Source organism: Lepus europaeus, chromosome 8 (assembly GCF_033115175.1).
Source record: "Lepus europaeus isolate LE1 chromosome 8, mLepTim1.pri, whole genome shotgun sequence".
Taxonomy (NCBI): Eukaryota; Metazoa; Chordata; class Mammalia; order Lagomorpha; family Leporidae; genus Lepus; species Lepus europaeus.
In genome coordinates, this window is record NC_084834.1 from 14,979,506 (window position 1) to 15,003,780 (window position 24,275).

At 59.0% G+C, this 24,275-nt stretch overlaps 1 protein-coding gene across 1 annotated transcript in view; it reads left to right on the top strand.

The window, feature by feature from the left end:
* The window catches only part of LOC133765222 (rho GTPase-activating protein 20-like), a 73,042-nt gene extending 50,730 nt beyond the window's left edge, over positions 1–22,312 (top strand). Inside the window, exons 15-17 of the mRNA XM_062198880.1 lie at positions 4,221–4,304; positions 20,976–21,070; positions 22,295–22,312. Coding sequence (XP_062054864.1) covers positions 4,221–4,304; positions 20,976–21,070; positions 22,295–22,312 — 197 coding nt within the window. The remainder of the gene's footprint in view (positions 1–4,220; positions 4,305–20,975; positions 21,071–22,294) is intronic.
* The last annotated feature ends 1,963 nt before the right edge of the window (positions 22,313–24,275 follow it).

Consider the following 24,275-nt stretch of genomic DNA (forward strand, 5'->3'; position numbering starts at 1 on the left):
TTCTTTTTCTTTTCTTCATGAGGTCTCAGAAACCTCAGGAAAATCCCCTTTATGAGTACATGAAGTTGAGATTTCAGAGTTGATTTTACTTGTATCTTACACTGAGATGAGTCTGTTTTCTGAACATATTCTAAGACAGCTTTAGATTTTTCCACAGTGGAATCAGTAAAACCAACATGAGAATCTGACCCAATGTCACAGAATGTGACTGACCCAAACCCTCCACTTGGCAAAAAGGCTATGCCTTCTGACGGGGTACCCTTATCCCCTGGCTGCCGTCCCTCCTGTGCTGAGTGCGTTGGGTGGCGTGCCCCACCCGTGTGCCCCGTCTGCCCCTTCTGCTGGGGGGGGGGAGCGTAGGCATGCTGGTCGGTCTGCCGGTCCCCGCGGTGGGGACCAGGCGCTGCTCTTTCGGCCCTACCGCGGCCCGCACCTCCCCCCTCCGTGTCGGGGGAGGATCCCGGTGGGCCGGGCTGTCGGTCCATCGCTCGTTTTGGGGGCCTGTGTGCATGCCTTCTGAACCTTGTCTTCTGAGTTACTGAAGAGAACAACCGGCGTGGTTCCTAAGCATGCACTTGAATCTTCCTTGCACTGCCTTGAACGTCTGCTACAAACCAACTTGCCAAAATGTATAATTTTCCTAACTGGAATTGAACTCCTCCATTGATAACTCTCTTGCTAGAGAATGACCAGTGTGACCACTAAACTAAGGCAATGGTTTTGACTTCATATTTTTCTTGACTTGGCTTCCATGGGAACACTGACTATGCAGTTTGCCTTTATTTTTCTTGTGCTTCTATTTCTGGAAGGAAAATTACAGTTCAAAATGACATCCAAGGACAAAAAGGAAACATCTAAGAGAGAATTTAGAATAGGAATCTTTTTTTCTTGAGCAAAAGTAAGTTCACCCAGCATTTTCCCATAATGCATGTTTGCATGTGTCTCCTTTCATGTGCTTGTATCATATTTGGATTCAGAATAACTTCATTACCAGTTATCTGATGTTGAGAAGGGTCTGCTGTTGGAAAATACACTATGATAGGTTTTGTTTTTCCTTCAACATGAAAGTTCACACTTCACTTGGAGTGTGGCACAGTGTAAGATGTGGTGACTGAACAAAATCTTCCACTGGCAAATAATGCCGAGCCGGAGCTGGCCAGGGCCCACATCTGTCTTTTGACCTCTTCATTCTGAACACTGGATGTGTCCAGTTAGCAGAATTACTTAGGATTTCATTTTATGTTCTCTACCCATCTTTTAATGTGACATTAAGAGCTTCTTTTTCACAAATGTTTGAGTGTGTGTTTCCTAACTAGCTTGACGTCTTCAGTTTCTGCCTTGGAAGGGCAGATTCCCTTGAAAGAAAATTGCTGATGAGGCACAAACACTGAGACAACCATTTGCTTCTGCTGGCATTGTGACTGTTTCACAGTCGTACACCAAATCAGCACTTTCCAGGTTGCCAAGATTTTCATTTTCTGTATCCTCACACATTTGCAACCTCAAATCGTAACTCCAGTGTTTTGTAGAATAGTGCTACTCCAATAAAAATAATATACCTGCAATGAATTTAGAAAATCTTTTGTTTGGCTCCAAAAGAATTCTGTCTTTGCATCTTGTACTCATGATATGTATTTCCCTCTCCTTTTCTTCACGAGGTCTCAGAAACCTCAAGGAAATCTCCATTATGATTGCCGTGACCTCTGATACGGTCTGTTTTCCAAAGCTATCCTAAGACAGCTATAGATTTTTCTTCAATGGATTAAATAAAATCTTCCTGGGAATTGGACCGAGTGTCTGGGAGTGTGACTGGCACAAACACTTCCTTCACTGGGCAAGGAGACCAAAACTAAGCATGGAATGAGCCCACCTATGTCATTTGTCCTCTGTCTTCTGAGTTACTGAAAATAACAGTTGCCAGGGTTTTTTAGGATTTTATCCCATCTTTCCTAAAATTCCTTGAAACCTCCACAAGAACTAACTTGCCAAAATGGTTGAGCAATTTTCCTAACTTGGATTGAAGTCGTCTTTTGCTGTGCAGCAGGGATTAAAATGCCTAGATAGTGAGTCACCCTTGTTGTCTCTATGCCAAGACAGTGGGTTAGCAAAGTAGCACTTTTTCCTTGGCTCTCACTGGGATACTGGCCACTTCCCTAATTACAGGATCTTTTCATTGCATCTATGCCTATCCTCTTTTTTTGTGAAAGGGGAAGGGCAATTCTCAGCACAGAAATGACCTGAGGAAGGGCCCATCTGTATAGAGTCATAGGAATTGGTTCCATAATCACTGGAATCATCAAGGCTTGCCAGTAGGACAAGGAGGAGGTCAACGTTGTCTCTCTCAGCACCAAGAACAAGGTCTTGGCTGTCACACTCTCCGGCAAGACTGAAACTGAACTCTCGGTGCACCAGAGATATACAGATAAAGAAACCCATATTCAGCTCAAGCCCAACTTCTATCCTTATGAACTGCAGCATACTATACCACTGGGACACTCATAGACACAGTTACCATTGGTGAACATTGGTGAACGCTGAGAGACTAGACGCCTAGAGCAGCTTAACTCCAACCAAAGCAAAAATCCAAGTGATAACCCTGCATATGTCTAAACCATGAACTCTTTTCAATAAAAACTTATTCATAAAGAGGAGAAATGAAGAAATATTTCTATGCCCAGACATGCTTTTCTCTGACAACTGAGATACTGAATTAAAGAGATGGCATGGTGGTTTTGCATTTTCACCTTTCATCCCTAAATGCTTGGAGCCATCCATCAAATACTGAATTTACCAAATATATGAGGGCAAGGCTAATGACAATTGAGGTTTTCAGTTGCAGTGAAGGAGGGAAAAGATTAATTCACAGAGACTGTCACCATGATCCCTACTAAGAAAGTGAACTGGGCATCATATTGTGCTTGCTTGGCTCCCTAGCACAACAAATAGGCAAATGATAGTTAAAAGAAATTTCATTACATCTGTGGCTTACAGTGTTACCTTCTGAAAAGGGATGCACTAATTGAAACATGGAACGAGTGGGTTCTCCAATCCTGCCTGAGACACTCTTATTATTTGTTTTCAATGGAGTTTGAAACCCAACATGACAATTTTTTTTTTTTTTCGCCTCGGCTGGTCTCAGAACCCCGGGAAACGTGTCCACAATGCATGGCTGTTGCCTGAAGTGAAGTCATGGATTTGATCTCTGCTGCTGGAATGAGAGTGTTCTTAAAGCATGCCTAAACACTTTGAGATTTGTCTGAGGTGGAGTACATGAACCCAACATGAGACTCAAAGAGTGCCAGGAATGGGACAGGCCCCAATCCTCCAGTAGGGAAAAAGGCCGGACCCAAACAGCTGTGCAGCCACGCTTGCCTTCTGCCCTGTGAGTGAGCAGAGAGGAGATTGTGCAGCTGCCTAAGAATTTCCCCCATGTCTCCCACATGCCGGGAGCGTCAGCGAGGGAGGGACATGACTAAGCATGGGCTGAACATGGCTCATGAGAACTGGGGCTGGCAGTAGTGTCCTGCAGGGAACAGAGAGTTCCTAGAGGTGTACTCACCTGGCCCCTCAGAGGAGACTGTGGTCTGGGTGAAATAAGGTTCTATCTTTGCTCCCACTGGAACACCAAGGTGGCACTTGCAAGTTCCTGTATCCTTTCACTTCACATGCCCTTTAACTTTCCCGTTTGTTGCAAAGTGATTCCTTCTCCAGAAATAAGTGCCTCTGCTATCAAGCTGTGATGGAACCGTGGATATGTGCCGAGGAAGGATGTGTCTCCTGGTTAAAGAGTGCCAGAATGCTAGTCAGGTTAACCGAGACTGCAAATTGTACTTCCCATTACACCTAGAGCTTACATGCACCACTACTTACAGGAGGGTCTCCACTTGGCTTGAGCACTTTAGATCATTAACGTGGCAAAACACACTGGAGAGTGGGATGAAACTAAAGCATAAGTGGCCCAACGTAGGGGGAAACTCGACACCGGCCATGGCACCTCCGCACCATGGCCCTGGTACCACCAGTTTCCATTCTCAGGGATACATTGTGGCCTAGGCACACACCAGTGCTGTCTGCGCACTGACCTAAGAACCCATATTAGGCATGAGGAAGTGTGGTGCTGGGAGAACTTTTCTCTGCCTGGTCCTCTAGGCAGAAACAGGTATGTTGCTGAAAAGACCCTTACTCAGACCAAGTATGCTATGTCTCTTCTTCTTCCGCAGATGCCGAGCCTGACAACCAAGAACCAGTGCCGGACGTGCCACAGCCAGGCGTGACTATGAATGCTGAAACCAAGCCCCGCCACGGTAGGGGCCCGGGCGTCTTGTGTCCTCTGCCCCTGGGTGCCCGCGGGGTTGCCGGAGCTCCTGGAGCGAGGAGGGGGCTTTCCTAGTCCCTCCGGGACCGGGAAGCGGTCGCCCAGCGACTCCTGGTCCCGAACCCCTGGCCAGTGCTCTGGAGCTGCGGTGGCATCCTCGGCTCTCTGCCAGGAAGGATGTGCTTCCTGGCAGAGAGAGGGGCCGCGGTGCGAGTCGGGTGCTCCGACACGGGGCCGTGTGTGCTCCCGGGTTCTCAGCTTGGCTGCACGCTGCCTGGGCCTGTGTGCAAGGCGTCCGTTTCTCCCCGCTGGGGTCTCCTAACCCGTCCGGGAGGGGGCTATGCTTCCTGTTCCCCACGTCTGCTCCTGCCATGGCCCCGTCCGGTGCAGCAGTCCCACCAGCATGCCTTGAGTTGCCACGCAGGCTGCGAGTGCAGAAGGCTCCCGGGACCTGGCGTGGAGTGCCCCACTGCCCCTGGTGGCCCAGTGTGCGCAGGGGACTTAGGCGCGGGCACGCCGCGCTCCGCAAGGATGGTCCTCTGGGCCTCTGCTTCTCCTGAGATGTCCTTGCCCCGGCCCCTCCCCGGCCCGGCCCTGGTGCCTGCCTTCAGTTTCCCTTCGGTGGGATTTTTTGTTGCGTAGGCACACGCCCGTGCTTCTCCTTACTGACCTAGGTACCCACGTTAGGCGAGGGGAGATGTGGGGCTGGGAGAACCTTTTCTGCCTGATCTTCTAGGCGGAGGCAGGTGTGTTGTCTGAAAAGACCCTCACTCAACTCAGGCCAAGTATGCTATGTACTCTCTCTCTTCTTCCGCAGACACGGCGGAGCCCGGCACCCGGGAACCTCTCCCGGACGTGCCGCCTTCGCGCACGGATGCGCCCGACGTTTGCACCGAGCCCGACCACGGTAGGGGCCCGGGCGTCTTGTGTCCTCTGCCCCTGGGTGCCCGCGGGGTTGCCGGAGCTCCTGGAGCGAGGAGGGGGCTTTCCTAGTCCCTCCGGGACCGGGAAGCGGTCGCCCAGCGACTCCTGGTCCCGAACCCCTGGCCAGTGCTCTGGAGCTGCGGTGGCATCCTCGGCTCTCTGCCAGGAAGGATGTGCTTCCTGGCAGAGAGAGGGGCCGCGGTGCGAGTCGGGTGCTCCGACACGGGGCCGTGTGTGCTCCCGGGTTCTCAGCTTGGCTGCACGCTGCCTGGGCCTGTGTGCAAGGCGTCCGTTTCTCCCCGCTGGGGTCTCCTAACCCGTCCGGGAGGGGGCTATGCTTCCTGTTCCCCACGTCTGCTCCTGCCATGGCCCCGTCCGGTGCAGCAGTCCCACCAGCATGCCTTGAGTTGCCACGCAGGCTGCGAGTGCAGAAGGCTCCCGGGACCTGGCGTGGAGTGCCCCACTGCCCCTGGTGGCCCAGTGTGCGCAGGGGACTTAGGCGCGGGCACGCCGCGCTCCGCAAGGATGGTCCTCTGGGCCTCTGCTTCTCCTGAGATGTCCTTGCCCCGGCCCCTCCCCGGCCCGGCCCTGGTGCCTGCCTTCAGTTTCCCTTCGGTGGGATTTTTTGTTGCGTAGGCACACGCCCGTGCTTCTCCTTACTGACCTAGGTACCCACGTTAGGCGAGGGGAGATGTGGGGCTGGGAGAACCTTTTCTGCCTGATCTTCTAGGCGGAGGCAGGTGTGTTGTCTGAAAAGACCCTCACTCAACTCAGGCCAAGTATGCTATGTACTCTCTCTCTTCTTCCGCAGACACGGCGGAGCCCGGCACCCGGGAACCTCTCCCGGACGTGCCGCCTTCGCGCACGGATGCGCCCGACGTTTGCACCGAGCCCGACCACGGTAGGGGCCCGGGCGTCTTGTGTCCTCTGCCCCTGGGTGCCCGCGGGGTTGCCGGAGCTCCTGGAGCGAGGAGGGGGCTTTCCTAGTCCCTCCGGGACCGGGAAGCGGTCGCCCAGCGACTCCTGGTCCCGAACCCCTGGCCAGTGCTCTGGAGCTGCGGTGGCATCCTCGGCTCTCTGCCAGGAAGGATGTGCTTCCTGGCAGAGAGAGGGGCCGCGGTGCGAGTCGGGTGCTCCGACACGGGGCCGTGTGTGCTCCCGGGTTCTCAGCTTGGCTGCACGCTGCCTGGGCCTGTGTGCAAGGCGTCCGTTTCTCCCCGCTGGGGTCTCCTAACCCGTCCGGGAGGGGGCTATGCTTCCTGTTCCCCACGTCTGCTCCTGCCATGGCCCCGTCCGGTGCAGCAGTCCCACCAGCATGCCTTGAGTTGCCACGCAGGCTGCGAGTGCAGAAGGCTCCCGGGACCTGGCGTGGAGTGCCCCACTGCCCCTGGTGGCCCAGTGTGCGCAGGGGACTTAGGCGCGGGCACGCCGCGCTCCGCAAGGATGGTCCTCTGGGCCTCTGCTTCTCCTGAGATGTCCTTGCCCCGGCCCCTCCCCGGCCCGGCCCTGGTGCCTGCCTTCAGTTTCCCTTCGGTGGGATTTTTTGTTGCGTAGGCACACGCCCGTGCTTCTCCTTACTGACCTAGGTACCCACGTTAGGCGAGGGGAGATGTGGGGCTGGGAGAACCTTTTCTGCCTGATCTTCTAGGCGGAGGCAGGTGTGTTGTCTGAAAAGACCCTCACTCAACTCAGGCCAAGTATGCTATGTACTCTCTCTCTTCTTCCGCAGACACGGCGGAGCCCGGCACCCGGGAACCTCTCCCGGACGTGCCGCCTTCGCGCACGGATGCGCCCGACGTTTGCACCGAGCCCGACCACGGTAGGGGCCCGGGCGTCTTGTGTCCTCTGCCCCTGGGTGCCCGCAGGGTTGCCGGAGCTCCTGGAGCGAGGAGGGGGCTTTCCTAGTCCCTCCGGGACCGGGAAGCGGTCGCCCAGCGACTCCTGGTCCCGAACCCCTGGCCAGTGCTCTGGAGCTGCGGTGGCATCCTCGGCTCTCTGCCAGGAAGGATGTGCTTCCTGGCAGAGAGAGGGGCCGCGGTGCGAGTCGGGTGCTCCGACACGGGGCCGTGTGTGCTCCCGGGTTCTCAGCTTGGCTGCACGCTGCCTGGGCCTGTGTGCAAGGCGTCCGTTTCTCCCCGCTGGGGTCTCCTAACCCGTCCGGGAGGGGGCTATGCTTCCTGTTCCCCACGTCTGCTCCTGCCATGGCCCCGTCCGGTGCAGCAGTCCCACCAGCATGCCTTGAGTTGCCACGCAGGCTGCGAGTGCAGAAGGCTCCCGGGACCTGGCGTGGAGTGCCCCACTGCCCCTGGTGGCCCAGTGTGCGCAGGGGACTTAGGCGCGGGCACGCCGCGCTCCGCAAGGATGGTCCTCTGGGCCTCTGCTTCTCCTGAGATGTCCTTGCCCCGGCCCCTCCCCGGCCCGGCCCTGGTGCCTGCCTTCAGTTTCCCTTCGGTGGGATTTTTTGTTGCGTAGGCACACGCCCGTGCTTCTCCTTACTGACCTAGGTACCCACGTTAGGCGAGGGGAGATGTGGGGCTGGGAGAACCTTTTCTGCCTGATCTTCTAGGCGGAGGCAGGTGTGTTGTCTGAAAAGACCCTCACTCAACTCAGGCCAAGTATGCTATGTACTCTCTCTCTTCTTCCGCAGACACGGCGGAGCCCGGCACCCGGGAACCTCTCCCGGACGTGCCGCCTTCGCGCACGGATGCGCCCGACGTTTGCACCGAGCCCGACCACGGTAGGGGCCCGGGCGTCTTGTGTCCTCTGCCCCTGGGTGCCCGCGGGGTTGCCGGAGCTCCTGGAGCGAGGAGGGGGCTTTCCTAGTCCCTCCGGGACCGGGAAGCGGTCGCCCAGCGACTCCTGGTCCCGAACCCCTGGCCAGTGCTCTGGAGCTGCGGTGGCATCCTCGGCTCTCTGCCAGGAAGGATGTGCTTCCTGGCAGAGAGAGGGGCCGCGGTGCGAGTCGGGTGCTCCGACACGGGGCCGTGTGTGCTCCCGGGTTCTCAGCTTGGCTGCACGCTGCCTGGGCCTGTGTGCAAGGCGTCCGTTTCTCCCCGCTGGGGTCTCCTAACCCGTCCGGGAGGGGGCTATGCTTCCTGTTCCCCACGTCTGCTCCTGCCATGGCCCCGTCCGGTGCAGCAGTCCCACCAGCATGCCTTGAGTTGCCACGCAGGCTGCGAGTGCAGAAGGCTCCCGGGACCTGGCGTGGAGTGCCCCACTGCCCCTGGTGGCCCAGTGTGCGCAGGGGACTTAGGCGCGGGCACGCCGCGCTCCGCAAGGATGGTCCTCTGGGCCTCTGCTTCTCCTGAGATGTCCTTGCCCCGGCCCCTCCCCGGCCCGGCCCTGGTGCCTGCCTTCAGTTTCCCTTCGGTGGGATTTTTTGTTGCGTAGGCACACGCCCGTGCTTCTCCTTACTGACCTAGGTACCCACGTTAGGCGAGGGGAGATGTGGGGCTGGGAGAACCTTTTCTGCCTGATCTTCTAGGCGGAGGCAGGTGTGTTGTCTGAAAAGACCCTCACTCAACTCAGGCCAAGTATGCTATGTACTCTCTCTCTTCTTCCGCAGACACGGCGGAGCCCGGCACCCGGGAACCTCTCCCGGACGTGCCGCCTTCGCGCACGGATGCGCCCGACGTTTGCACCGAGCCCGACCACGGTAGGGGCCCGGGCGTCTTGTGTCCTCTGCCCCTGGGTGCCCGCGGGGTTGCCGGAGCTCCTGGAGCGAGGAGGGGGCTTTCCTAGTCCCTCCGGGACCGGGAAGCGGTCGCCCAGCGACTCCTGGTCCCGAACCCCTGGCCAGTGCTCTGGAGCTGCGGTGGCATCCTCGGCTCTCTGCCAGGAAGGATGTGCTTCCTGGCAGAGAGAGGGGCCGCGGTGCGAGTCGGGTGCTCCGACACGGGGCCGTGTGTGCTCCCGGGTTCTCAGCTTGGCTGCACGCTGCCTGGGCCTGTGTGCAAGGCGTCCGTTTCTCCCCGCTGGGGTCTCCTAACCCGTCCGGGAGGGGGCTATGCTTCCTGTTCCCCACGTCTGCTCCTGCCATGGCCCCGTCCGGTGCAGCAGTCCCACCAGCATGCCTTGAGTTGCCACGCAGGCTGCGAGTGCAGAAGGCTCCCGGGACCTGGCGTGGAGTGCCCCACTGCCCCTGGTGGCCCAGTGTGCGCAGGGGACTTAGGCGCGGGCACGCCGCGCTCCGCAAGGATGGTCCTCTGGGCCTCTGCTTCTCCTGAGATGTCCTTGCCCCGGCCCCTCCCCGGCCCGGCCCTGGTGCCTGCCTTCAGTTTCCCTTCGGTGGGATTTTTTGTTGCGTAGGCACACGCCCGTGCTTCTCCTTACTGACCTAGGTACCCACGTTAGGCGAGGGGAGATGTGGGGCTGGGAGAACCTTTTCTGCCTGATCTTCTAGGCGGAGGCAGGTGTGTTGTCTGAAAAGACCCTCACTCAACTCAGGCCAAGTATGCTATGTACTCTCTCTCTTCTTCCGCAGACACGGCGGAGCCCGGCACCCGGGAACCTCTCCCGGACGTGCCGCCTTCGCGCACGGATGCGCCCGACGTTTGCACCGAGCCCGACCACGGTAGGGGCCCGGGCGTCTTGTGTCCTCTGCCCCTGGGTGCCCGCGGGGTTGCCGGAGCTCCTGGAGCGAGGAGGGGGCTTTCCTAGTCCCTCCGGGACCGGGAAGCGGTCGCCCAGCGACTCCTGGTCCCGAAGCCCTGGCCAGTGCTCTGGAGCTGCGGTGGCATCCTCGGCTCTCTGCCAGGAAGGATGTGCTTCCTGGCAGAGAGAGGGGCCGCGGTGCGAGTCGGGTGCTCCGACACGGGGCCGTGTGTGCTCCCGGTTTCTCAGCTTGGCTGCACGCTGCCTGGGCCTGTGTGCAAGGCGTCCGTTTCTCCCCGCTGGGGTCTCCTAACCCGTCCGGGAGGGGGCTATGCTTCCTGTTCCCCACGTCTGCTCCTGCCATGGCCCCGTCCGGTGCAGCAGTCCCACCAGCATGCCTTGAGTTGCCACGCAGGCTGCGAGTGCAGAAGGCTCCCGGGACCTGGCGTGGAGTGCCCCACTGCCCCTGGTGGCCCAGTGTGCGCAGGGGACTTAGGCGCGGGCACGCCGCGCTCCGCAAGGATGGTCCTCTGGGCCTCTGCTTCTCCTGAGATGTCCTTGCCCCGGCCCTTCCCCGGCCCGGCCCTGGTGCCTGCCTTCAGTTTCCCTTCGGTGGGATTTTTTGTTGCGTAGGCACACGCCCGTGCTTCTCCTTACTGACCTAGGTACCCACATTAGGCGAGGGGAGATGTGGGGCTGGGAGAACCTTTTCTGCCTGATCTTCTAGGCGGAGGCAGGTGTGTTGTCTGAAAAGACCCTCACTCAACTCAGGCCAAGTATGCTATGTACTCTCTCTCTTCTTCCGCAGACACGGCGGAGCCCGGCACCCGGGAACCTCTCCCGGACGTGCCGCCTTCGCGCACGGATGCGCCCGACGTTTGCACCGAGCCCGACCACGGTAGGGGCCCGGGCGTCTTGTGTCCTCTGCCCCTGGGTGCCCGCGGGGTTGCCGGAGCTCCTGGAGCGAGGAGGGGGCTTTCCTAGTCCCTCCGGGACCGGGAAGCGGTCGCCCAGCGACTCCTGGTCCCGAACCCCTGGCCAGTGCTCTGGAGCTGCGGTGGCATCCTCGGCTCTCTGCCAGGAAGGATGTGCTTCCTGGCAGAGAGAGGGGCCGCGGTGCGAGTCGGGTGCTCCGACACGGGGCCGTGTGTGCTCCCGGGTTCTCAGCTTGGCTGCACGCTGCCTGGGCCTGTGTGCAAGGCGTCCGTTTCTCCCCGCTGGGGTCTCCTAACCCGTCCGGGAGGGGGCTATGCTTCCTGTTCCCCACGTCTGCTCCTGCCATGGCCCCGTCCGGTGCAGCAGTCCCACCAGCATGCCTTGAGTTGCCACGCAGGCTGCGAGTGCAGAAGGCTCCCGGGACCTGGCGTGGAGTGCCCCACTGCCCCTGGTGGCCCAGTGTGCGCAGGGGACTTAGGCGCGGGCACGCCGCGCTCCGCAAGGATGGTCCTCTGGGCCTCTGCTTCTCCTGAGATGTCCTTGCCCCGGCCCCTCCCCGGCCCGGCCCTGGTGCCTGCCTTCAGTTTCCCTTCGGTGGGATTTTTTGTTGCGTAGGCACACGCCCGTGCTTCTCCTTACTGACCTAGGTACCCACGTTAGGCGAGGGGAGATGTGGGGCTGGGAGAACCTTTTCTGCCTGATCTTCTAGGCGGAGGCAGGTGTGTTGTCTGAAAAGACCCTCACTCAACTCAGGCCAAGTATGCTATGTACTCTCTCTCTTCTTCCGCAGACACGGCGGAGCCCGGCACCCGGGAACCTCTCCCGGACGTGCCGCCTTCGCGCACGGATGCGCCCGACGTTTGCACCGAGCCCGACCACGGTAGGGGCCCGGGCGTCTTGTGTCCTCTGCCCCTGGGTGCCCGCGGGGTTGCCGGAGCTCCTGGAGCGAGGAGGGGGCTTTCCTAGTCCCTCCGGGACCGGGAAGCGGTCGCCCAGCGACTCCTGGTCCCGAACCCCTGGCCAGTGCTCTGGAGCTGCGGTGGCATCCTCGGCTCTCTGCCAGGAAGGATGTGCTTCCTGGCAGAGAGAGGGGCCGCGGTGCGAGTCGGGTGCTCCGACACGGGGCCGTGTGTGCTCCCGGGTTCTCAGCTTGGCTGCACGCTGCCTGGGCCTGTGTGCAAGGCGTCCGTTTCTCCCCGCTGGGGTCTCCTAACCCGTCCGGGAGGGGGCTATGCTTCCTGTTCCCCACGTCTGCTCCTGCCATGGCCCCGTCCGGTGCAGCAGTCCCACCAGCATGCCTTGAGTTGCCACGCAGGCTGCGAGTGCAGAAGGCTCCCGGGACCTGGCGTGGAGTGCCCCACTGCCCCTGGTGGCCCAGTGTGCGCAGGGGACTTAGGCGCGGGCACGCCGCGCTCCGCAAGGATGGTCCTCTGGGCCTCTGCTTCTCCTGAGATGTCCTTGCCCCGGCCCCTCCCCGGCCCGGCCCTGGTGCCTGCCTTCAGTTTCCCTTCGGTGGGATTTTTTGTTGCGTAGGCACACGCCCGTGCTTCTCCTTACTGACCTAGGTACCCACGTTAGGCGAGGGGAGATGTGGGGCTGGGAGAACCTTTTCTGCCTGATCTTCTAGGCGGAGGCAGGTGTGTTGTCTGAAAAGACCCTCACTCAACTCAGGCCAAGTATGCTATGTACTCTCTCTCTTCTTCCGCAGACACGGCGGAGCCCGGCACCCGGGAACCTCTCCCGGACGTGCCGCCTTCGCGCACGGATGCGCCCGACGTTTGCACCGAGCCCGACCACGGTAGGGGCCCGGGCGTCTTGTGTCCTCTGCCCCTGGGTGCCCGCGGGGTTGCCGGAGCTCCTGGAGCGAGGAGGGGGCTTTCCTAGTCCCTCCGGGACCGGGAAGCGGTCGCCCAGCGACTCCTGGTCCCGAACCCCTGGCCAGTGCTCTGGAGCTGCGGTGGCATCCTCGGCTCTCTGCCAGGAAGGATGTGCTTCCTGGCAGAGAGAGGGGCCGCGGTGCGAGTCGGGTGCTCCGACACGGGGCCGTGTGTGCTCCCGGGTTCTCAGCTTGGCTGCACGCTGCCTGGGCCTGTGTGCAAGGCGTCCGTTTCTCCCCGCTGGGGTCTCCTAACCCGTCCGGGAGGGGGCTATGCTTCCTGTTCCCCACGTCTGCTCCTGCCATGGCCCCGTCCGGTGCAGCAGTCCCACCAGCATGCCTTGAGTTGCCACGCAGGCTGCGAGTGCAGAAGGCTCCCGGGACCTGGCGTGGAGTGCCCCACTGCCCCTGGTGGCCCAGTGTGCGCAGGGGACTTAGGCGCGGGCACGCCGCGCTCCGCAAGGATGGTCCTCTGGGCCTCTGCTTCTCCTGAGATGTCCTTGCCCCGGCCCCTCCCCGGCCCGGCCCTGGTGCCTGCCTTCAGTTTCCCTTCGGTGGGATTTTTTGTTGCGTAGGCACACGCCCGTGCTTCTCCTTACTGACCTAGGTACCCACGTTAGGCGAGGGGAGATGTGGGGCTGGGAGAACCTTTTCTGCCTGATCTTCTAGGCGGAGGCAGGTGTGTTGTCTGAAAAGACCCTCACTCAACTCAGGCCAAGTATGCTATGTACTCTCTCTCTTCTTCCGCAGACACGGCGGAGCCCGGCACCCGGGAACCTCTCCCGGACGTGCCGCCTTCGCGCACGGATGCGCCCGACGTTTGCACCGAGCCCGACCACGGTAGGGGCCCGGGCGTCTTGTGTCCTCTGCCCCTGGGTGCCCGCGGGGTTGCCGGAGCTCCTGGAGCGAGGAGGGGGCTTTCCTAGTCCCTCCGGGACCGGGAAGCGGTCGCCCAGCGACTCCTGGTCCCGAAGCCCTGGCCAGTGCTCTGGAGCTGCGGTGGCATCCTCGGCTCTCTGCCAGGAAGGATGTGCTTCCTGGCAGAGAGAGGGGCCGCGGTGCGAGTCGGGTGCTCCGACACGGGGCCGTGTGTGCTCCCGGGTTCTCAGCTTGGCTGCACGCTGCCTGGGCCTGTGTGCAAGGCGTCCGTTTCTCCCCGCTGGGGTCTCCTAACCCGTCCGGGAGGGGGCTATGCTTCCTGTTCCCCACGTCTGCTCCTGCCATGGCCCCGTCCGGTGCAGCAGTCCCACCAGCATGCCTTGAGTTGCCACGCAGGCTGCGAGTGCAGAAGGCTCCCGGGACCTGGCGTGGAGTGCCCCTCTGCCCCTGGTGGCCCAGTGTGCGCAGGGGACTTAGGCGCGGGCACGCCGCGCTCCGCAAGGATGGTCCTCTGGGCCTCTGCTTCTCCTGAGATGTCCTTGCCCCGGCCCCTCCCCGGCCCGGCCCTGGTGCCTGCCTTCAGTTTCCCTTCGGTGGGATTTTTTGTTGCGTAGGCACACGCCCGTGCTTCTCCTTACTGACCTAGGTACCCACGTTAGGCGAGGGGAGATGTGGGGCTGGGAGAACCTTTTCTGCCTGATCTTCTAGGCGGAGGCAGGTGTGTTGTCTGAAAAGACCCTCACTCAACTCAGGCCAAGTATGCTATGTACTCTCTCTCTTCTTCCGCAGACACGGCGGAGCCCGGCACCCGGGAACCTCTCCCGGACGTGCCGCCTTCGCGCACGGATGCGCCCGACGTTTGCACCGAGCCCGACCACGGTAGGGGCCCGGGCGTCTTGTGTCCTCTGCCCCTGGGTGCCCGCGGGGTTGCCGGAGCTCCTGGAGCGAGGAGGGGGCTTTCCTAGTCCCTCCGGGACCGGGAAGCGGTCGCCCAGCGACTCCTGGTCCCGAACCCCTGGCCAGTGCTCTGGAGCTGCGGTGGCATCCTCGGCTCTCTGCCAGGAAGGATGTGCTTCCTGGCAGAGAGAGGGGCCGCGGTGCGAGTCGGGTGCTCCGACACGGGGCCGTGTGTGCTCCCGGGTTCTCAGCTTGGCTGCACGCTGCCTGGGCCTGTGTGCAAGGCGTCCGTTTCTCCCCGCTGGGGTCTCCTAACCCGTCCGGGAGGGGGCTATGCTTCCTGTTCCCCACGTCTGCTCCTGCCATGGCCCCGTCCGGTGCAGCAGTCCCACCAGCATGCCTTGAGTTGCCACGCAGGCTGCGAGTGCAGAAGGCTCCCGGGACCTGGCGTGGAGTGCCCCTCTGCCCCTGGTGGCCCAGTGTGCGCAGGGGACTTAGGCGCGGGCACGCCGCGCTCCGCAAGGATGGTCCTCTGGGCCTCTGCTTCTCCTGAGATGTCCTTGCCCCGGCCCCTCCCCGGCCCGGCCCTGGTGCCTGCCTTCAGTTTCCCTTCGGTGGGATTTTTTGTTGCGTAGGCACACGCCCGTGCTTCTCCTTACTGACCTAGGTACCCACGTTAGGCGAGGGGAGATGTGGGGCTGGGAGAACCTTTTCTGCCTGATCTTCTAGGCGGAGGCAGGTGTGTTGTCTGAAAAGACCCTCACTCAACTCAGGCCAAGTATGCTATGTACTCTCTCTCTTCTTCCGCAGACACGGCGGAGCCCGGCACCCGGGAACCTCTCCCGGACGTGCCGCCTTCGCGCACGGATGCGCCCGACGTTTGCACCGAGCCCGACCACGGTAGGGGCCCGGGCGTCTTGTGTCCTCTGCCCCTGGGTGCCCGCGGGGTTGCCGGAGCTCCTGGAGCGAGGAGGGGGCTTTCCTAGTCCCTCCGGGACCGGGAAGCGGTCGCCCAGCGACTCCTGGTCCCGAACCCCTGGCCAGTGCTCTGGAGCTGCGGTGGCATCCTCGGCTCTCTGCCAGGAAGGATGTGCTTCCTGGCAGAGAGAGGGGCCGCGGTGCGAGTCGGGTGCTCCGACACGGGGCCGTGTGTGCTCCCGGGTTCTCAGCTTGGCTGCACGCTGCCTGGGCCTGTGTGCAAGGCGTCCGTTTCTCCCCGCTGGGGTCTCCTAACCCGTCCGGGAGGGGGCTATGCTTCCTGTTCCCCACGTCTGCTCCTGCCATGGCCCCGTCCGGTGCAGCAGTCCCACCAGCATGCCTTGAGTTGCCACGCAGGCTGCGAGTGCAGAAGGCTCCCGGGACCTGGCGTGGAGTGCCCCACTGCCCCTGGTGGCCCAGTGTGCGCAGGGGACTTAGGCGCGGGCACGCCGCGCTCCGCAAGGATGGTCCTCTGGGCCTCTGCTTCTCCTGAGATGTCCTTGCCCCGGCCCCTCCCCGGCCCGGCCCTGGTGCCTGCCTTCAGTTTCCCTTCGGTGGGAGTTTTTGTTGCGTAGGCACACGCCCGTGCTTCTCCTTACTGACCTAGGTACCCACGTTAGGCGAGGGGAGATGTGGGGCTGGGAGAACCTTTTCTGCCTGATCTTCTAGGCGGAGGCAGGTGTGTTGTCTGAAAAGACCCTCACTCAACTCAGGCCAAGTATGCTATGTACTCTCTCTCTTCTTCCGCAGACACGGCGGAGCCCGGCACCCGGGAACCTCTCCCGGACGTGCCGCCTTCGCGCACGGATGCGCCCGACGTTTGCACCGAGCCCGACCACGGTAGGGGCCCGGGCGTCTTGTGTCCTCTGCCCCTGGGTGCCCGCGGGGTTGCCGGAGCTCCTGGAGCGAGGAGGGGGCTTTCCTAGTCCCTCCGGGACCGGGAAGCGGTCGCCCAGTGACTCCTGCTCCCGAACCCCTGGCCAGTGCTCTGGAGCTGCGGTGGCATCCTCGGCTCTCTGCCAGGAAGGATGTGCTTCCTGGCAGAGAGAGGGGCCGCGGTGCGAGTCGGGTGCTCCGACACGGGGCCGTGTGTGCTCCCGGGTTCTCAGCTTGGCTGCACGCTGCCTGGGCCTGTGTGCAAGGCGTCCGTTTCTCCCCGCTGGGGTCTCCTAACCCGTCCGGGAGGGGGCTATGCTTCCTGTTCCCCACGTCTGCTCCTGCCATGGCCCCGTCCGGTGCAGCAGTCCCACCAGCATGCCTTGAGTTGCCACGCAGGCTGCGAGTGCAGAAGGCTCCCGGGACCTGGCGTGGAGTGCCCCACTGCCCCTGGTGGCCCAGTGTGCGCAGGGGACTTAGGCGCGGGCACGCCGCGCTCCGCAAGGATGGTCCTCTGGGCCTCTGCTTCTCCTGAGATGTCCTTGCCCCGGCCCCTCCCCGGCCCGGCCCTGGTGCCTGCCTTCAGTTTCCCTTCGGTGGGATTTTTTGTTGCGTAGGCACACGCCCGTGCTTCTCCTTACTGACCTAGGTACCCACGTTAGGCGAGGGGAGATGTGGGGCTGGGAGAACCTTTTCTGCCTGATCTTCTAGGCGGAGGCAGGTGTGTTGTCTGAAAAGACCCTCACTCAACTCAGGCCAAGTATGCTATGTACTCTCTCTCTTCTTCCGCAGACACGGCGGAGCCCGGCACCCGGGAACCTCTCCCGGACGTGCCGCCTTCGCGCACGGATGCGCCCGACGTTTGCACCGAGCCCGACCACGGTAGGGGCCCGGGCGTCTTGTGTCCTCTGCCCCTGGGTGCCCGCGGGGTTGCCGGAGCTCCTGGAGCGAGGAGGGGGCTTTCCTAGTCCCTCCGGGACCGGGAAGCGGTCGCCCAGCGACTCCTGGTCCCGAACCCCTGGCCAGTGCTCTGGAGCTGCGGTGGCATCCTCGGCTCTCTGCCAGGAAGGATGTGCTTCCTGGCAGAGAGAGGGGCCGCGGTGCGAGTCGGGTGCTCCGACACGGGGCCGTGTGTGCTCCCGGGTTCTCAGCTTGGCTGCACGCTGCCTGGGCCTGTGTGCAAGGCGTCCGTTTCTCCCCGCTGGGGTCTCCTAACCCGTCCGGGAGGGGGCTATGCTTCCTGTTCCCCACGTCTGCTCCTGCCATGGCCCCGTCCGGTGCAGCAGTCCCACCAGCATGCCTTGAGTTGCCACGCAGGCTGCGAGTGCAGAAGGCTCCCGGGACCTGGCGTGGAGTGCCCCACTGCCCCTGGTGGCCCAGTGTGCGCAGGGGACTTAGGCGCGGGCACGCCGCGCTCCGCAAGGATGGTCCTCTGGGCCTCTGCTTCTCCTGAGATGTCCTTGCCCCGGCCCCTCCCCGGCCCGGCCCTGGTGCCTGCCTTCAGTTTCCCTTCGGTGGGATTTTTTGTTGCGTAGGCACACGCCCGTGCTTCTCCTTACTGACCTAGGTACCCACGTTAGGCGAGGGGAGATGTGGGGCTGGGAGAACCTTTTCTGCCTGATCTTCTAGGCGGAGGCAGGTGTGTTGTCTGAAAAGACCCTCACTCAACTCAGGCCAAGTATGCTATGTACTCTCTCTCTTCTTCCGCAGACACGGCGGAGCCCGGCACCCGGGAACCTCTCCCGGACGTGCCGCCTTCGCGCACGGATGCGCCCGACGTTTGCACCGAGCCCGACCACGGTAGGGGCCCGGGCGTCTTGTGTCCTCTGCCCCTGGGTGCCCGCGGGGTTGCCGGAGCTCCTGGAGCGAGGAGGGGGCTTTCCTAGTCCCTCCGGGACCGGGAAGCGGTCGCCCAGCGACTCCTGGTCCCGAAGCCCTGGCCAGTGCTCTGGAGCTGCGGTGGCATCCTCGGCTCTCTGCCAGGAAGGATGTGCTTCCTGGCAGAGAGAGGGGCCGCGGTGCGAGTCGGGTGCTCCGACACGGGGCCGTGTGTGCTCCCGGGTTCTCAGCTTGGCTGCACGCTGCCTGGGCCTGTGTGCAAGGCGTCCGTTTCTCCCCGCTGGGGTCTCCTAACCCGTCCGGGAGGGGGCTATGCTTCCTGTTCCCCACGTCTGCTCCTGCCATGGCCCCGTCCGGTGCAGCAGTCCCACCAGCATGCCTTGAGTTGCCACGCAGGCTGCGAGTGCAGAAGGCTCCCGGGACCTGGCGTGGAGTGCCCCACTGCCCCTGGTGGCCCAGTGTGCGCAGGGGACTTAGGCGCGGGCACGCCGCGCTCCGCAAGGATGGTCCTCTGGGCCTCTGCTTCTCCTGAGATGTCCTTGCCCCGGCCCCTCCCCGGCCCGGCCCTGGTGCCTGCCTTCAGTTTCCCTTCGGTGGGATTTTTTGTTGCGTAGGCACACGCCCGTGCTTCTCCTTACTGACCTAGGTACCCACGTTAGGCGAGGGGAGATGTGGGGCTGGGAGAACCTTTTCTGCCTGATCTTCTAGGCGGAGGCAGGTGTGTTGTCTGAAAAGACCCTCACTCAACTCAGGCCAAGTATGCTATGTACTCTCTCTCTTCTTCCGCAGACACGGCGGAGCCCGGCACCCGGGAACCTCTCCCGGACGTGCCGCCTTCGCGCACGGATGCGCCCGACGTTTGCACCGAGCCCGACCACGGTAGGGGCCCGGGCGTCTTGTGTCCTCTGCCCCTGGGTGCCCGCGGGGTTGCCGGAGCTCCTGGAGCGAGAAGGGGGCTTTCCTAGTCCCTCCGGGACCGGGAAGCGGTCGCCCAGCGACTCCTGGTCCCGAACCCCTGGCCAGTGCTCTGGAGCTGCGGTGGCATCCTCGGCTCTCTGCCAGGAAGGATGTGCTTCCTGGCAGAGAGAGGGGCCACGGTGCGAGTCGGGTGCTCCGACACGGGGCCGTGTGTGCTCCCGGGTTCTCAGCTTGGCTGCACGCTGCCTGGGCCTGTGTGCAAGGCGTCCGTTTCTCCCTGCTGGGGTCTCCTAACCCGTCCGGGAGGGGGCTATGCTTCCTGTTCCCCACGTCTGCTCCTGCCATGGCCCCGTCCGGTGCAGCAGTCCCACCAGCATGCCTTGAGTTGCCACGCAGGCTGCGAGTGCAGAAGGCTCCCGGGACCTGGCGTGGAGTGCCCCACTGCCCCTGGTGGCCCAGTGTGCGCAGGGGACTTAGGCGCGGGCACGCCGCGCTCCGCAAGGATGGTCCTCTGGGCCTCTGCTTCTCCTGAGATGTCCTTGCCCCGGCCCCTCCCCGGCCCGGCCCTGGTGCCTGCCTTCAGTTTCCCTTCGGTGGGAGTTTTTGTTGCGTAGGCACACGCCCGTGCTTCTCCTTACTGACCTAGGTACCCACGTTAGGCGAGGGGAGATGTGGGGCTGGGAGAACCTTTTCTGCCTGATCTTCTAGGCGGAGGCAGGTGTGTTGTCTGAAAAGACCCTCACTCAACTCAGGCCAAGTATGCTATGTACTCTCTCTCTTCTTCCGCAGACACGGCGGAGCCCGGCACCCGGGAACCTCTCCCGGACGTGCCGCCTTCGCGCACGGATGCGCCCGACGTTTGCACCGAGCCCGACCACGGTAGGGGCCCGGGCGTCTTGTGTCCTCTGCCCCTGGGTGCCCGCGGGGTTGCCGGAGCTCCTGGAGCGAGAAGGGGGCTTTCCTAGTCCCTCCGGGACCGGGAAGCGGTCGCCCAGCGACTCCTGGTCCCGAACCCCTGGCCAGTGCTCTGGAGCTGCGGTGGCATCCTCGGCTCTCTGCCAGGAAGGATGTGCTTCCTGGCAGAGAGAGGGGCCGCGGTGCGAGTCGGGTGCTCCGACACGGGGCCGTGTGTGCTCCCGGGTTCTCAGCTTGGCTGCACGCTGCCTGGGCCTGTGTGCAAGGCGTCCGTTTCTCCCTGCTGGGGTCTCCTAACCCGTCCGGGAGGGGGCTATGCTTCCTGTTCCCCACGTCTGCTCCTGCCATGGCCCCGTCCGGTGCAGCAGTCCCACCAGCATGCCTTGAGTTGCCACGCAGGCTGCGAGTGCAGAAGGCTCCCGGGACCTGGCGTGGAGTGCCCCACTGCCCCTGGTGGCCCAGTGTGCGCAGGGGACTTAGGCGCGGGCACGCCGCGCTCCGCAAGGATGGTCCTCTGGGCCTCTGCTTCTCCTGAGATGTCCTTGCCCCGGCCCCTCCCCGGCCCGGCCCTGGTGCCTGCCTTCAGTTTCCCTTCGGTGGGATTTTTTGTTGCGTAGGCACACGCCCGTGCTGAGTTGCCAGAGCTCCTGGAGTGAGAATGAGGGCTTTCCTATTCCCTCTTGGTCGGGAAGCTGTCTCCTAGTGATTATTTTTTCCTAGAAGTTGTCCTGTGTCCTAAGATTCCCTTGTCTTTTGCTTTCATGTATTTTTCATTTTGTCTATCAGTGTTTGAACTTGTTTAAAAGTGCTTTTTGAATCTCTTTTGCTTCGCTTTTCCTAACCTTTCTTAAATGTTTTCTTTTTTTTTTGTTTCTGTCCCTTAGTGGCACAGTCTCTCTCCGTGACCATTTTGTCTTTGCACTCTAATATGTATTTTGTTTCCTGTAATTTGCCATGATTTAGGAGATTTTTCTCAGTGTCCTCTTTCTGTGAATCCAAGATTTTCTGTTTTTTTCTGTTTCTTTGTAGGTGCTGTGGTCTCTCTAATCTTGTTACACAAGGTTGTCCCCAAACTTGTAGCGCCCTCAGTTGAACTTATGAGCAGTCTCTTTGGCTCATGTGTGGTTTGTGCTTTAGAGTTACTGGTTTTGTTCCTTTTGATGTGACATTTTTGTGGTGGAATGTTATTGCTAAGTGTCTAATTATTCTGACAACGTGTCTGTGTTTTCAACCTGTTTTGGAATCTTCATACTTTTGCTCAATATAGATGCATTTCTTCAGTGTAGAGGTGCTCGTGTGCAAGTCGTGTCCTCCCTGACTGCCATTTGTCCTCATGAATCCTATCATTGGCTGAACACTGCTGCATAATGACTCGGCATTTTTGAATGTTCTCCGAGCCTTTTAGTTTTTCTTCCTTACTGTTTAGTTAGGAAATTATTTTTTGTTATTCTATACTAATGCTGAATGGAATCTGTCTTCTCAGTCACTCAATTCAGTATGCCTGGATCCTTCCATGGATGATATAATAGCAGAATCCTAATCAAGTGTCAAGTTTTTTCGCTGAACCTAATGCTGCAGTGTGCAGTGGAGCCAACCTGCACCTACATTTGCATGTCGTTCCATTCCTGTTTTCCCCATTCGAACATTTGTAAATATAGTAGAAATTTTTTCAGATATCGTCTGAGATGATGCCAAACTAAAAAACACTTTTGGACTACCTGTGACTTTACTTGTCTCCCAAGTAGACACCATTTGTCCCATTTGTACGTTACCAGATCTCTCATTACATCTTTCTCTATTCTTTGGATGTCTGGAATTGTCTTTGCAATTAGGAGTATCAAGATATGTCCTTGGACAGAAAGAAAACCTTTAAGAATGAGTGGAGCACAGGAAATGATTTTACTCCAGCTGTTTGAAATCCATGAGCCATTTCCCATAATGCATGTTTCCCTGTACGGGATCATGAGTCAGAATTGTCAGGAATATCCATTGTGAGTGTGTTCATCTCTGTGTTTCAGAGATATTGATTTTATTCCTCTCTGATGTGGAAATGGGTATACTGTCTGAAAAATCACCGAGGACTTATTTTCTTTCCCTTGCCCAAAGACCTGATGATTACATGGGAATCTGACATTTAGGATGGTATGATAACTGATCAAACCCAAACTGTGTCCAATGCTGCTAGCACCAGTCTCCCTTTGGGTACACTTCTGTTCTGACCTCTGTTCTCTTGAGCACTTGATGTGCTCACATATCAGAATGCCTTACAAGTTCCTTTGATATTCTCTGCTGATCCTTTCTCTGAACACTAGGGGTTACTTTTTCAATTTTTCCTTTGTGTTTCTTAGGTTGCTGGAAACCTTTGATTTTCTGTCCTGGAAGGATAGAGTTCCTAGGTACAACATTGCTCTTGGGGCACATTTACTGAGATAGCCAGTTTGCTTCCTGTGGCTCTACACTGGCCTCACAGGTGCACACTCAATATGCACTTTCCAAGATTACAAAGATGTTCAGTTTCTCTCTCCTTATGCTTTTGCAGCTGTTTATGGTCACTGCAATGCTTGGTACACAAGTTCTATACCACCACGTGCCATACACTTTTTTCCTTGTAGTATTCTATCTTTGCATTTGGTACTTCTGATATGTAGTTGATTGTTAGTTTATGATGTCTCAGAAACCTCCAGAAAGTGTTGATTTTGAGTACCATTTGCTCGGATGTCAAATCATTGATTTGCTTGTAATAGCAGGTCGAATGTGTTTTCTCAACCTATCCTAAGACAATTTTAGGTATATCTGCATCAGAATCAATCTAACCAACAGGGAAATCCTAACCATTTCCACACATATACCTGGCCCAAATCCTCCATGCAAAGAGAAGGGCATGCCTGAGCTTGGCATTTGTCAGACATGTCATTTGTACTCTGTTGCTTTACTGAAGAGTTGGCATGGTTGTTTAGTAGCTTGTCGCATCGTATCTACATTTCTGGAGCCCTCCATGAAGGATAAACTTGCCTAAATATTTGCATGACTTTGTCATGTGAATTTAAGTCTTCAGTTGCTGTCCAGGAGGGACCAGATTCCTTGATGGAGTTATCCATGTGGCTCCTGTACTAGGGACAGTGGGTTGTGCATCATATTATTCTTTTTTTTGAATTTTTTTATTTAATAAATGTGAATTTACAAAGAGAAATTGTAGTGTTGTGGCTTCCCCCCCAACCTCCCTCCCTCCCACGGCCCTCTCCTCTCCCACTCCCTCTCCCATCCCGCCCTTCATTGAGTTTCATTTTCAATTACCTTCATACACTGAAGATCAACTTAGTATATATACTAAGCAAGGATTTCAACAGGCTGCCCTCACACAACTGCACAAGGTATAGGGTATTGTTCGACTAGTAGTGTTGTTTATAAGTTTCATAGTAAAACACATTAAGGACAGAGATCCTACATGGGGAGCATGTACCCAGTGACTCCCGTTGTTGATTTAACAATTGGCACTTATTTATGACATCAGCAATCACCCGAGAATCTTGCAGTGAGCTGTCTAGGCTATGGAAGCCCCTTGAGTTCACCAACTCTGAACTTGTTTAGTCAAGGCCGTATCACAGTGGAGGTTCCTTCCTCCCTTCAGAGAAAAGCGCCTCTCTCCTTGATGGCCTGCTCCTTCTGCTGGGGTCTTGTTCACCAGGATCTTTCATTTAGATTATTTTTGCCACCGTGTCATGGCTTTCCATGCCTGTGAGACTCTCATGGACCTTTTAGCCAGATTCGAATGTCCCAAGGGTTGATTCTGAGGCAGGAGTGCTGTTTTGGGCGTTTGCCATTCTATGAGTCTGCTGTGTGTCCTGCTTCCCCCGCAGGATCATTCTTTGCCTTTTAATTCTATCCTTCATTATTTGCTTACACTGGTCTTATTTGTGAGATCTCTTCGACATATACCCTATCTTTTGGATCGGTTGTGTATTTATACTTATCACTTTACCAAGTGCACTGGCATTGGTACCTGCCTCCTTGGTAAGACTGAGTTGAAATCCCCTGGCGCATTTCTAGTGCCACCATTGGAGGTAAGTCCGAGTGAGCATGTGCCAACCTATATATCGCCTCCCTCTCTTATTCCCACTCCTATGTAATAGAGATCACTTTTCTGTTAATTTTAAATGCCTAAGAATGATTGTGTATTGATTACAGAGTTCAACCAGTGGTCGTATGTAGAACAAACAGAGCAACAACAATAACAACAACAAAAATACTAAAAGGAATAAAATAGTAAGTTGTTCCTCAATAGTCTAGGCAAGGGCTGATCATGTCATTGTTTCTCATAGTGTCCATTTC